Genomic DNA, 13,458 nt, shown 5'->3' with positions numbered 1-13,458 from the left:
TTTTGTGCAACATATGTGGTCACCCAGATAACTTCTAGGTGCTAAAATGGCTTGTCTGCAGTCCAGAGCTGTCACACTGGGTGCATCATGGAATGAAAAATATGGCAACTTTTATCACAACTTTTTTTGAGATGTGTATCAAATTCAAATCGAATATATATTTTCCAAAAAACAATACATTATCTCTGTTTCAACAACTGATATGTTGTGTTTGCACCATTCTAGATAAAATATAGGGTTTACATAATTTGGACATCCTGGCATTCTGCTGTTATTTATATTTTAGACCGTCCAAACTTTTTTGTGTACCTCACATAACTCACAAGATATATGATTTTAAATTATTTATAGTTTGTTATATTGCTGAATTTGTCATTGTTATTTTATTTTCTGTTTTCTTTTTCATTGCTCCTTCATCTTACGAAATTGTACATACTGTACATAGTTTCAGATTTGTATCTTTGGCAACAATGACTTCATTGATTCATTCATGAAGTGAGAGAGAGAGAGAGAGAGATAGAGAGAAAAAGAGAGAGGTGATATGTCATAAAAGTGATGATACTCTACATGTGCATGTGTGTGTGTGTGTGTGTGTGTGTGTGTGTGTGTGTGTGTGTGTGTGTGTGGCTGTGCATGTCTCTGTGTGTGTGTGTGTACGGTTGTTCAGTGGGAGAGGAACTCCACCTGCCTCTCAGTGGTAAACTGAGCCCCATCTGGGGAATGTGCACACTGCTGCTAGCTACTCTTCCTCCGTAGGGTCAGAGGATGAGGGGAGACTAGGGGGCAAGGGTGTGAAATATCATGCCGCTGGCCTGACTGGTCGGCATGGTTAATGACCCTATTTCTTGTTTTTTAAAGCAGGCAACCACATGAACTACATGAACTCCATAATATGATAACATAGGCATGTCATGCTTGTAAGCAACAGTGAATCTCATTACATACTATTGAAATGAAATAAAAAGCTAATGTGTAGCTAAATGCCTGTGTATACAGTACCCGGCTGACATATTCATATTTTCTATTTCATTGTTTGAAGCCCTTTCACCAATGTATCTGAGATAATCAATAATGTGAATACCCTTTTTTTCACTTACAAAGCAAAACCTTTGTATTTACTGGAAAATCCCATCAAATCAAGGGACTTGCACTTACCTGAACTCTGTCCTACAAGAACATTATTCATGCATGCAGCCTATTCACTCAGCAGGTCAAACAAGACCATGCACACAGAGCCAAGATTTTGTCTTGATGACAAACAGTGTGTGTGTGTTGAACAGTACTCAGTCCTAAATTACTTATAACAAAAACCTCACCAGCCTTATCTGTTTACATCTTGTCAGACAGGACTGACACACAGAGAGGGATTCTCTGACCAGGACACAGTGCTTTGGGCACATTTCAGTTTAAATGACATTGGTACTAGAGCTTTGGGGGTCCTTTAAGAGGCAGTGTGTACAGGTGTAAGGGGCATCAATCACCACACAAATGCGTCCTAAGAAGAAGGTGTGCCATCTCTTTTAGCAGCATCCTTTCTTGGCTATCCTTTGTTAAATTAAACATTAAACATACAGTAGTAACAAACCATGGTCAATTACATTATTATTCAAACTGGAAATTTGTGATTGATTGACTCCGGGGCCTGGACAAAAAACCTATCAACTATAATACAACTGACATCTTTTAATGTCCCAATGTATCAGTTATATAATGCTAATAAGATCTTTTAAGGATGTACCATAACTTTGGCACAACAGCATGAGTCCACCATGAAACCCAGTGGTACAGTAAGTGGCTGTACTGTACCTATGCAGCGAGGCTGTAGTCCACTCCAGGTGCCATCAGCCTGGCAGAAGCGCGTGGTGCTGCCCACAGGGATGTAGGGCGGGCTACAGCTAAACGACACTTCTGATTGGTAGATGAAACTCCGTCCCTCCCGTGAGCCATGGGCAGGGACGCCTGGATCACCGCAGAACTTGGCTGTCAAACAAAACAAACCAAAACAAAACATAAAAAGACCAGACACAAAAAGTGCTTTTTAAGTAGGGACATGAATCAACGAAATGAAGCAAACTTCCAAGCGACTAGTACGACGTCTCAGATGATCTCAGGAGGAAGTCACATCTGATTGTGTGTGCAGTACAGGTTGGCTCAGTTTGGCTGAATTTGCACAGGTTGGCTCAATTTGCTCTTTCCAGACCTGATGACTACGCAGCAAAGCAGACAGACAAATTGTATTTGTTTTCTTTCAAACACTTCAGTGAGTTTAGAGTTAGCTGATACAACAAAAACTCGTCAGAATTGTCAAACAGTGTGTATGTGTGTGTGTGTGTGTGGTGGGGAAGTGAGTGTTTGGACACCCATCTCTGCACTTCAGTCAGGTTCAATCAAAAGCTCAATCAAAGTCTTTGAAAGAAAACAAATACAATGAGCCCAGGTCTTGTTCAGGGATATTGTACAGTAAAAAACAAACAAAAGACACTCAGTCATAGAAAAGCCTTTCCCCACACAGAAGGAAAAAAAGAAAACGTGAAAACTGAAGTCTGGACCTTCTATTGATTTTGCCCACATGCAGTTTCAGTAAAGTTGCTGTTCTCCTCACATCAGTGTGCCATCATAGCAGGAGGCTTAACCCCTCTCCACTCATTTTCTATTCACACACAAACAACAAACTCTTCGTATCAGAGTTGGCTCTGTGTGTGTGTGTGTGTGTGTGTGTGTATGTGTGTTTTTTCTTTTTTTGAAAGTGGGGTTGAAGGAAAATTCCGCAGAACTGGCTGGTGTGAAGCAGAGTGGATGACGAGGCCACTGTGGTAACAACCCCTCCTAATAAAAAAGATTCTGCCTCCCCAGGGGCAAATCAATAGGGCTGGGGAGGGGTCTGACGTCACTCCCAGGTGATGCATAATGAATGGAGCTGCGCTGCCTCCTGCGCTTGGGAACTAGAACTACACACTTGACCTTCTTGATGAATAATAGATAGACTGTCAAGATATATATATAAAAAAGGGAGAGAGAGAGCAACAGAGAGCAAGAAGGAGCGAGAGAGAGATAGACAGAGACAGAGAGAGAGAGAGAGAAGGGCAGAGAGAGAGAGAGAGAGAGAGAGAGAGAGAGAGAGAGAGAGAGAGAGAGAGAGAAATCTGGGTGCAAACTACAAAGTCGAAGGCACACTTTTACGTCGTTGCTCCTCTGCAGCAGAGTTATGTTGTGGCCCCTTGCTGTTGCCTAGTATTTTACTCTTTCTTCTTTCCCGGCCCCGTCTTTCCTTTAAAGTTTTGTGCCGGAGCACCTCACTGATTAACGCGCCTTTTCATGTCCCCTGTCATCTTCCGTGTGAAGACTGGAACTATATGTCATGGGGAGTAAAAGATAAGACACTATTAATTACTGACTGTAGTTATGTCTTCAGCTCTTCGCTCATGACTTGGCCCAATGCTGACTGACATGAAGGGACAACATGGGATGCTTAACAATTACATAAATACACGCCATCAATTATGCAGATAGCGAGTTGGAAAAGGCCTGATGGATGTCCCAACAGATACACTGACAGATCCTCTCAATGTTCAGACACTTCCTTAACCCTACACTGGCCTCATAATTAATGATCAAATGCAATGGACAGAGCAACAGCTCTGAATTATTTATACAGTATTAAAGAGCACGCAATTCTGAGACACGGTGATTCTCTTGTCTTGACAGGCCTTGGCTAAAGTGCTGCTTCCTTAAGCAGACCTGCGGTGGGGGTAACGAGTGCTGACCGCTCGCCTTCGTCTTTCTAAATATTCTGATGAATCAGCCCGGTGAAAGTCTTTGGCCAGAGGCGCAGGCAGACCAGGCGCGTGGACGAAACAACGGTCAGGTAAGGCGCTTTACCTGTCTGTGCCAAAAAAAGTTAAGCGGAGAGGGAGGGAGAGGTGTTCTTGAAAGTAATGGATGGGTAACCCACCCCACCCAAAAAAAAAAAACACTTCCCACTTGCTGTGCTTACTGTGCAGACTCCATGTCATACTTTAGCACCAGTGGAACATCGGGGGCTGACTGATGGCATGAAAGCAGATTTCATTTAACCCTTGTCTCACACAAACCAACACAAAACAAAAATCCCTAAATAACATCCAAAAAGCATGTTATTACATTAACTCTTGAAACATTTTCTCAACAAGTTTGGAGATTTGAGCCAGGTTTGACAGGACAGAGAGTCGGTTTTCTTTTTAACGCCGTAAACTACGACCAATATTTGTGTGTGTGTTTAAAGCAACACCAAAGAACTTTTCCTCTGTCGCATGCACGCTATTTGTTTATCCAGCAATGGCTTTGCAAATAACGATGTCCACAGACAAGGTAGAATATGTTGCATGATTTTATGAAAGTACGATGTATTGCGACATCATGCAAGTCAAATTTGTAGTTTCTTATGTCTCATTCCATTGAACTACAAACCCGCTACCCGATCTGGCAAACTTACATAGTGCGGTTACAGCCCGATAGAGGGTCATGGGTTTAATGCAGAAGTGCCGTTCACCCTGTTACGAGTTGATGAACCACGGAAACAATTTTGGAAACATTATTTTAAGGTACAAAAAACTCTTTGGTGTTGCTTTAACATGTTTCAGCATAATCATGTAGAAGGCTACTGAAAGCTATTTACTACGTTGCCAGGCAACAAGGCTTAGAAAGTGTGAACGGAATGTCAGTCATCATGCTGCGTTCCTACTAGCCTGCTATTAACTAAAATGGAAAGAAATTTAGAAAGTCATTCCTCAGGTACATACTTTTTTTCCTATTTAAATTTTGCGTTTGCGTTTCAGAGACTCTGGGTACTTACGCAGGCACTGTGGGACCTCGCCACGCCAGGTGCCGTTGCCCACGCAGGTGAGGTAGGCAGGGAAGGAGAGCTCGTAGCCTGCTGAGCAGCTGTAGCTCACGCTGGTGCCCCACTCGAAGTCGTTCCCCTCCAGGACGCCGTTGGAGATGGCATGAATGAAAAGAAGAAGAAGAACATAATACCCTCCAACCAAAGCATGGACTTCCCTTGCGGATGGAGAGATAGTCTACAGAGAATTTTCTCGTGAAGTGAAGAAATGAATGAAAGAAGAAGAAGAACATAATACCCTCAACCAAAGCATGGCACCAAACTTATCTTCCCTTTCGACTATGCCAGAGCTTTTCTAACCAAACAGTACTTTGAGTGTGGATGTGTGTGTGTGTGTGTGTGTTGATTCTTGGGGGTCTTTAAGACAGTAGATTCCCCTGGAGCCTGACTGAGCAAACAGCCAGGGAGCGCGAGCCGAGCGGAGCAGAGAGCTAGGCTCTGTGTAGGAACGTGAGGAGGAGGAGGAAGAGGAGGAGGAAGAGGGAAGGCAAAGTCAAAGGGAGCGTTTTCATGTGTGAGGCTCCCTGAGTGCAGCTGATGCTGAGGTGTGTGTGTGTGTGTGTGTGTGTGTGTGTGTGTGTGTGTGTGCCTTCGACTCGCTTGAGTGGGTGAGCCAGGATGACTCATGCCGCCTTTGAATGCCAGTCTTCTCCAGCTTCATGATTTGAGCACGCACGCACACAAGCCACACAAACACATGCACACACACACACACATACACACACACACACACACACACACACACACATACAGTACAGTGTACATGTTTATTGACAGACATAAACTCAAACACCCCTCTTTGTGTGCGCACACACTATATTTCTCCATACACAAACACACAACCGAACTCACACAAAATTGCATGCAGACCCAAATATCAAGATATGCACCGTTACTTTTTCTCCCCCACACACACACACACACAGTCTAGGCAGAGGGAGGATGCAGTGAGTGGGAAATGACTTGGTGCAGCTGATTTGCTAGGCTGCTTTGAGGTTTGTTTTGGCCCTCATGTCACACTAAAACCTGCTGTGCTGGATGGGGACCCGCTGGGCCAGGATGTCACACCACCAATAATGATGATGCCACCAACAGCCAAACAGTGCGTCTATGTGTGTGTGTGTGTGTGTGTGTCTGCTTCTGCGTGCTTGTGTTTGTTGGTCTGCATTTGTGTGTATACTGTATGTGTGTGTGTGAGTGTGTGTGTGAGAGTGCTCTATCTTTCTCTCTCTGTTTATGTATGTATGAATGAGAAAGCTCTGTGTGTATGTGTATGTGTGTGTGTGTATATATATATATATATATATATATGTGTGTGTGTGTGTGTGTGTCAGGGCCCGGATCAGCCCTGGGAGGTGCGGACATCTCGACAAATTGCCACCTGATTAGCATTAGCATGGCTAAATTGGATAGAGACGCCGCTGAGGTACACACACTCCCCCATTACCTGTTCGTTAGGAAACAAACACAAACACAAAACTCACACACCGCTACACAAACATGCCCCCCCCATCCTCCGCAGTGGAGGCAGGAGACAGGCTTGTCATCCGTGGCACTAATAAAGGCAGAGAGAGCGGACTAAAGCCCCAAACACGGTTTTAATATCTGGAATTAGCGTCGGGTCGGCTCAGACGGGCATCCATGCAGACTGGACAGGCTGGCTCTCTGCTAAGCTGATGAATGTGTGAAGCAGAACTAACGAACCTCAGAGACTCGTTCTTTCTCTTTCTCTCTCTCCATCTCTCTCTTTCTCTCTCTCCATCTCTCTCTTTTGTGTCTCGGGGCTCTCATTCCATCTCTGAGAGAGGGAGTAACTTTCAAGAGTGCTGCCACTGTAGTGACAACTCCATGTTCCTGATACATTTAATAACACACACACACACACACACTACAAAGGAGGGGTTCACTAGGACTTGTGTAGAGTCGCCTAGTGAACATGTCTTTCCTTGTTATATTTCAGGCTGGCTCACTGGCTCACTCTGTCAAATTAGCATACATATTTATGGGTCAAGCTTGAGTTCCAAAGCATTGCATTAGGATTTCATACAGGAGCGCCTCCATACATGGACACAACCTGTGCTGCCAGAGTAGGCGACTCCAGTTAAGAATACATGAAACATCTGGGTCTCTTTGATGCTTGGATGTATGACACTGAAGCCTTCATCTATGAGCCTTAGGGACTGGGCTAGTGGCTACCAGGACAGGGACAAGTATAGCACGCCTCTATTTAATCATTCTTAATCAATTACAATTGATGGAATACTGCTGATAGACACAATATATGTGTCTTAACATAACATGACATAACATAAAACATAACATAACATAACATAACATAACATAACATAACATAACATAAAACATAACATAACATAACATGACATAACATAAAACATAACATAACATAACATAAAACAACATAAAATAACACTAAGATTTTAGAAATTGTGTATATTCTTTGTGTGTTTGGCAGAAAAAAGTCAGTGTGAGGAGAATGTAATTGTGTAACATAACTGGCTGTGTTTTTAGGCAAACTAAGTAGGATTTGAGTGGAGAGTGTATAATGAATGTGGTCTTTCTCCACAGCCAAGTCTGCTGTTTAAAAAACAGAAGACAACAGGAAGACTTCTCTCAGCCTCCACATCTGTGCTGCTGCTGTTGCTCCGGGCAACAGCAAGCAGACGGACATCACCAGTGGAGGATGCGCAGCGGTGGGCCAGAGAGCCTCACAACAGACACAGTAATAAACACACACACACACACACACACACACACACACAACACACACACACAGGCACTGAATCACTGAAACAAAGAGAAACGCATATTGTGCGAATACATATACAAACACGAAGGATACAAATAAAAAATAGCACCCTCACCCTCCCACTAACTAACACACACACACACGCGCGCACACACACACACACATCTGGCCCCTGCATTACCTCGGCAGGCAGGCATGACTCCACTCCAGGTGCCGTTGCCCGTGCAGGTGCGGACGGGAGAACCCTCGGGCTCCATCACGTAGCCCAGCTGGCACACAAAGCTGACGTTCTGCCCGATGGTGAAGTCCTCGCCGTGCCGGGCACTGTTGGCGGGCACGCCCGGGTCACCACAGTGGATCACTGGCACAGAGAGAGAGAGAGAGAGAGAGAGAGAGAGAGAGAGAGAGAGAGAGAGAGAGAGAGAGAGAAACAATGCACAACTGAATAGAGTGGCACTTCATTTTATTCCGATTTTTGGTCTCCCTGGCAAGAACGGATGGCATGCCTAACTTTTCTTGAGGGAGAGACAAATACAATATGCATTTTTGGAGGCTGTGTGTGTGTGTGTGTATGTGTGTGTGTATGTGTACAGTGTGTGTGTAGTGTGTGTGTGTGTGTGTGTGTATGTGTACAGTAGTGCAGAGAAGTTGCAATTTCCCTCAGCCCAAACAATTGTTTTTCCCGGTGTGTGTGTGTTCACTGCGCCCAAGTGCAGTATGATATTCAGTAGTGATTTAGGGGCCCCTCTGTGGCCCTACATAAGATGGCGAGCAGGCTGCAGCAGGAGAGCCGCACCAAAGCCAGATTCACAAATCACTTTAAACAAGCCGTTTATGCGGGAACAAAGATATCTTTGGGGCCGTTGACTCTTTTATTCAAAATGATAGATCTTGCCATTACGTGTGTGCGTGTGCGTGTGTGTGTGTGTGTGTGTGTGTGTGTAGTGTTGGGGGAAAAAAAATCAATGGCAAAAAGCTCTTTCCTCACAGGCGTCCCTGAGGGTTTGCCTCAATAATCAATCGGCAGATCTTTCACAATTACCATTCTATTCCATGGATTAATAAGGCAGTGGGTACGGGTGGGGTGGGGTGGAGGGGAGAGTCCTGTTGGAATTCTTGATGAAAAGTGTGAGAAACAAGATTTTTTCACCCTCTCTTTATGCATCGCCAGGAACAATTGCCCCGCACCCCAGCCTCAAGCACGCCTACGGCAACAAAGCTTACACCCTCCAGAGCCAATTTATGTTCCCGATCAATTTATGCGCAACAAATATATTATTCTCAATGGCTAAAAACACTTGCAGGGTTAGAATGGCTTGAGAAAATGATGGATTCAGAGAATACATCTGCTTGAGAAAGGGTTAGCTTGACACAAAGCTAAATTCGACTCCAAACGTGTGTGTGTGTGTGTGTGTGTGTGTGTCTGTGTGTGTGTATCTGACCTGTCACTTATCGTGACACTGCCCAGAGGGCAGCGGCTGAAGAGATTCTTGGGAGAGCAAAGTGTGACAGACACACACACACACACACACACACACACACGAGTGTTCTTCTCATCCTCTCTACATGAGTCATGCTGACCTACACAGGAGGACCTCAGGGAAAGTTGAATAAGTACACAACTAATTTGGCGCGCTGTGAAATGATGTAAGCTTCATGTAATGTAACAAGATGCAATGTCTCTGAATCAAAACCGTGGTTTGGGAACGCTACCGACTACCACAACCAGCTAGAGGTTTTGTGTAAAAAAGGTCTGATTCACAGGTTCCAGTCAAATAACAAGCATGCTACAGTATTTGATTTCATGTTATCAGTAGTCCAGTGACTATTGAACACTTCCTCTATGGAGAACTACTTGATGAGAAATGGCTCCAGGGAGGGCTAAAGTTCATTTCCCACTAAAATGTGGGGATGACTCCTGACATCTGGGAGGCCGTTGCTTGGGACCGTCCACTGTGGCGATCCCCACTTCAGACTGGAGCAGGAGCCTATGAACTGGCCCGGACAGAATCGGCAGAAGAGCAAAGGAGAGCCAAGAAAGAGCACACCGTCAATGCACTCTCTAGCGTGCCCTTCCGTCCCCTGCCCCCGACTGCCCCGATACTTTCGAGACTTGCATCGGCCTCAGTGACTATCTTCGCACCCACCGTTAGCCCCTACACCCAAACACCCTAAGTAGTATGTGTGAGTCTCTCTTGTTTTATCCATCACAGGTGGATAGGGGAAGAAGTGGTCCAGTGACCAGGTGAGGTCAGTGTACTGAGACGTTTGACCAAAGGACATGTCCAGGCCTACGCTCTTGAGGAGTTTGTGGCTAACAATAAAATACAATTTTCACCGTGTCTGAGGAAGAGAGCCATACCAACAAAATGGAGTCTTCAAGTTCAACCGTAAAGTGGGAGAAAATGCCCACACAAGGCAATTGATTCCTTAAACTAGAGAGGGTCACCCACGTGATCATGAATGTGTGTCTTAACAGTGGCAGCAAGAGTCTTGATTGCCTTTGGTTGGATTTAAATAAAACTGACTCCCCTGATCTACAAAAGAAATCGCAGATCTTTAAGACAATTGAGGGTCCGGGAGGACAGGGGTAATCTCCAGGCAGTTGCAGGGACGAGTGGTCACATCGATTGCGCTTATCGGACTCGAGTGGAGGGTTTGGTGGTGAGCTGAGGCATGTGTGTGTGTGTGTGTGTGTGTGTGTGTGTGTGTGTCTGTGTCTGTGTGTGTTAAGGGGAAAGCTGAGGTCACCGACAAACTTCTCCTGAGGCAGACTCGGTGTGGAGATCCATTCTGATTCACACACACACACACACACATACGCACACAGACACTTCCACCTGTGTGTTCAAAGGAGCTCAGAGAGCAACTCAAAGGGCCCTTGATGAGGTGAGTGTTTAAATTTCATAAGGTGAAATGGAGCCCTGCGGAGCCCACGGCTTCACTCATTTGACTTCTTTTCGCCTTTTTCATTATCTAGTTATCACAGCCTCGCATTGTCACAAAAATGAAAGTGGGGAAGAACTTCATGAATCAGTCACGTTGCAAAACATCACAGAAACCCCTCAAGTGTTTTTTTGGTTCGGTTTTTGTCTCGTTAAAAGATTACTACAGACTGTTTTGTATTAAATCTAAGTGGTGAACATCGTTTGTATGCAGAACAAAGACCCTTTTTTGTCATGCAAAATCAAATTAATTTGTAAACAAAAGCAAAACAAGGGCATAATACACGGCATGATAAACAGAAATCACAGATTCTTGCAAACTCCCCCGACCCTAACCCAGCAAAACAAGGACAATTAGATGAGGTACAAAAACAGGGCAAAGCACAACAGCATAAAGGTCAAAAACAAAACTTGAAATATGTCAATGTGCAGTGTTAGTTGGGATAAAACCAACAAAGTGACATTTAGAAAGTAAGTATAAGTATACAGTATATACTCTTTTGATCCCGTGAGGGAAATTTGGTCTCTGTATTTATCCCAATCCGTGAATTAGTGAAAAACACTCAGCACACAGTGAACACAGAGTGAGGTGAAGCACGCGCTCGGGGAGCAGTGAGGGGTTAGGTGCCTTGTTTAAGGGCACTTCAGCCATTCCTACTGGTCGGGGTTCCAAGTCTGAAGCACTAACCAGTAGGCCAGTAGGACTTTTTAGAAAGTATAGGTGTCTGGTTGTGGGGTGTGTGGTGTGGGGTACTTACTGGTGCAGTTGGGGGCACTGCCCGACCAGGAGCCATTGGCCAGGCACTCTCGGGTGGTGGAGCCTGACAGCAGGTAGCCCTCCATGCAGGAGTAGATGACCGAGTGGGAGAAGGTGGTGCCGTCCAGCCGGAACACCCGCCCGTTGCTGGGCGTCCCCGGGTTCCCACACTGCACCGCTGCGTAGGTCGGAGGAAGAGGAGGAGAGGAAGAAGATAAAGAATGGATTAGAACAGTAAGGACGACTAAGGACGACTCGTCAAAGATAAACCTGTTACTGTGTGGTATGCCACCAACTCGGTGGCAACCAAACGGGTGTGGCAAATCAATGGTAACGTCACCGTGTCTGCCATTGCAAGTCCATTTCATTTGGATAAAAGTCAGTATGTATCGGTCAACCCTTTCTGCTGTGAAGATAGTTGGGGAAAAGAGTATGCCTTTTGTGTGTCATGGAGGCTTGGTTTGTGTAGCACTGAGAAAGGTTGTTAAGAAAGTATCGAAAAACGAAAACAAACTCTGGACAAAGAAAACAAAAGACTGCATCCCTGTGATGCATCATGTCTGCCTCAAGGACAGCAGGGAGTTAACAATCTATCTGTGGAGTGGACTGGGGACGCGAGGCTCTCTCTCTCTTTCTCTCTCTCTCTCTCTCTCTCTCTCAGGGAACACAGAGCCATTTGGACGTCCACTCTGGTTTGTGGATGGACCATAGAGGCCCGTTAGTATGACGGGCCCCCGGGAGGCTCCCAGCTGACACCCACACCATTGTGTCGCCCTACACTGTTTCGGAGAAAGAATGAACGAAAGAAAGAAAGAATGAGAGCAAAAGAGAGAGGGACAGAGAGAGAGAGAGAGAGAGAGAGAGAGAGAGAGAGAGAGAGAGAGAGAGAGAGTTAGAGACAGGGACAGAGATCGAGGGAGAGGGATGAAGTGGGTGACGGGGGAATTTGGGCAGCAAACATCATCCTCCAGCGTAGTTACACCATGTCCCTGCCTCCCGGATGCCAATTTGTGGCTCACTGAGAGGAGTCAGCAACGGGGCCGCAGCCGATCACTAGGGGGGTGTGGGGGTATTGGTGTGTGTGTGAGTGTGTGTGTGTGTGTGTGTGTGAGCATGTGTTGGGATGGAGGGTGAGAAACACTATTAGTCAGGTCCTAGGCAGGGAGAACATGGCACTGCACACGCTCACTCTTTCAGCAAACAAGCCATGTTTCTCTTTCTTTCACTCACTCTCTGTTTCTCCCTCACCCCTTAATCACTCTCTCTCTCTCTCCTCCTCTCCCTCCATCTCTCCTTTCCTACGCGTGGGCTATTGGCGCGGACCCCCTGTTTTCATTTCTGCCTTATTGCACTCGCGCCCCCTAGCTATTCCCCTTCCTGGGCCCCCTAGCTATTCCCCTTCCTGGGGAACGTGAGGAGGACGGCGGGCGAATTCCCTGAGCAAGGGTGGGGGTGGTGTTGGTGAGGGTGGAACAGTCAAACAGGAAGGGTGGGGGGGGGGGGTGGTGGTGGGGGGGGTGGAACAGTCAAACAGGAAGGGGTGGGGGGGGGGTGTTGGTGAGGGTGGAACAGTCAAACAGGAAGGGTGGGGGGGTTAGAGAGAGCTGAGGGGGCCGATGCCACGAGCTGATGGCCCAGTCACCTGCTGGAGAATCTGATTCAAACGTGTGCAACAACCGTGCAATCCATGGCCACGCTGCACACTGGCTTAATTTATAGTAGTCTATTTTGAGGGACTGTGTGTGTGTGTGTGTGTGTTTGTGTGTGTGTTGTGGATTGTGTGTGTGTGAAGCTAAGAGTGTAAAATGTGCATGCATGTATTAGAGAGTGTGTGTGGGCTCAAGTATTAGACGTGTGAAGCAGAAACAGCACAAATATGTCAGTTGGAGTGTTGGCATGATTGCCACCGTGTGTGTAATTATAAAAATAGAAGTGTGTATGTGCCTATGTGCGATCTGTGTGTGTTGGTGTGTGCGTGTTATGCGTGTTGTGTGTGTGTGTTGTGTGTGTGTGTGTGTGTGTGTGTGTGAGGGCCTTACGTCTGCAGTAGGGCTGCGAGCCGGACCAGGTGCCGTTGGCGAAGCAAGTTCTCTCAGTGGAGCCGTGCAGC

The 13,458-nt window shown here is 46.0% G+C and overlaps 1 protein-coding gene across 1 annotated transcript in view; it reads right to left on the bottom strand.

Moving 5' to 3' along the window:
• Nucleotides 1–13,458, bottom strand: part of csmd3b (CUB and Sushi multiple domains 3b) — a 388,634-nt gene that overhangs the window by 23,954 nt on the left and 351,222 nt on the right. Inside the window, 7 exon segments of the mRNA XM_048229290.1 lie at nt 1,807–1,980; nt 4,832–4,980; nt 5,331–5,345; nt 7,675–7,684; nt 7,828–8,007; nt 11,350–11,526; nt 13,388–13,458. The exon segment at nt 13,388–13,458 is cut by the window's right edge and continues 112 nt beyond it. Of these exon segments, the coding sequence (XP_048085247.1) occupies nt 1,807–1,980; nt 4,832–4,980; nt 5,331–5,345; nt 7,675–7,684; nt 7,828–8,007; nt 11,350–11,526; nt 13,388–13,458 (776 nt within the window).

This window comes from Alosa alosa, chromosome 20, assembly GCF_017589495.1.
Source record: "Alosa alosa isolate M-15738 ecotype Scorff River chromosome 20, AALO_Geno_1.1, whole genome shotgun sequence".
Lineage (NCBI taxonomy): Eukaryota > Metazoa > Chordata > Actinopteri > Clupeiformes > Clupeidae > Alosa > Alosa alosa.
This window is presented reverse-complemented; position numbering and strand designations above follow the sequence as displayed.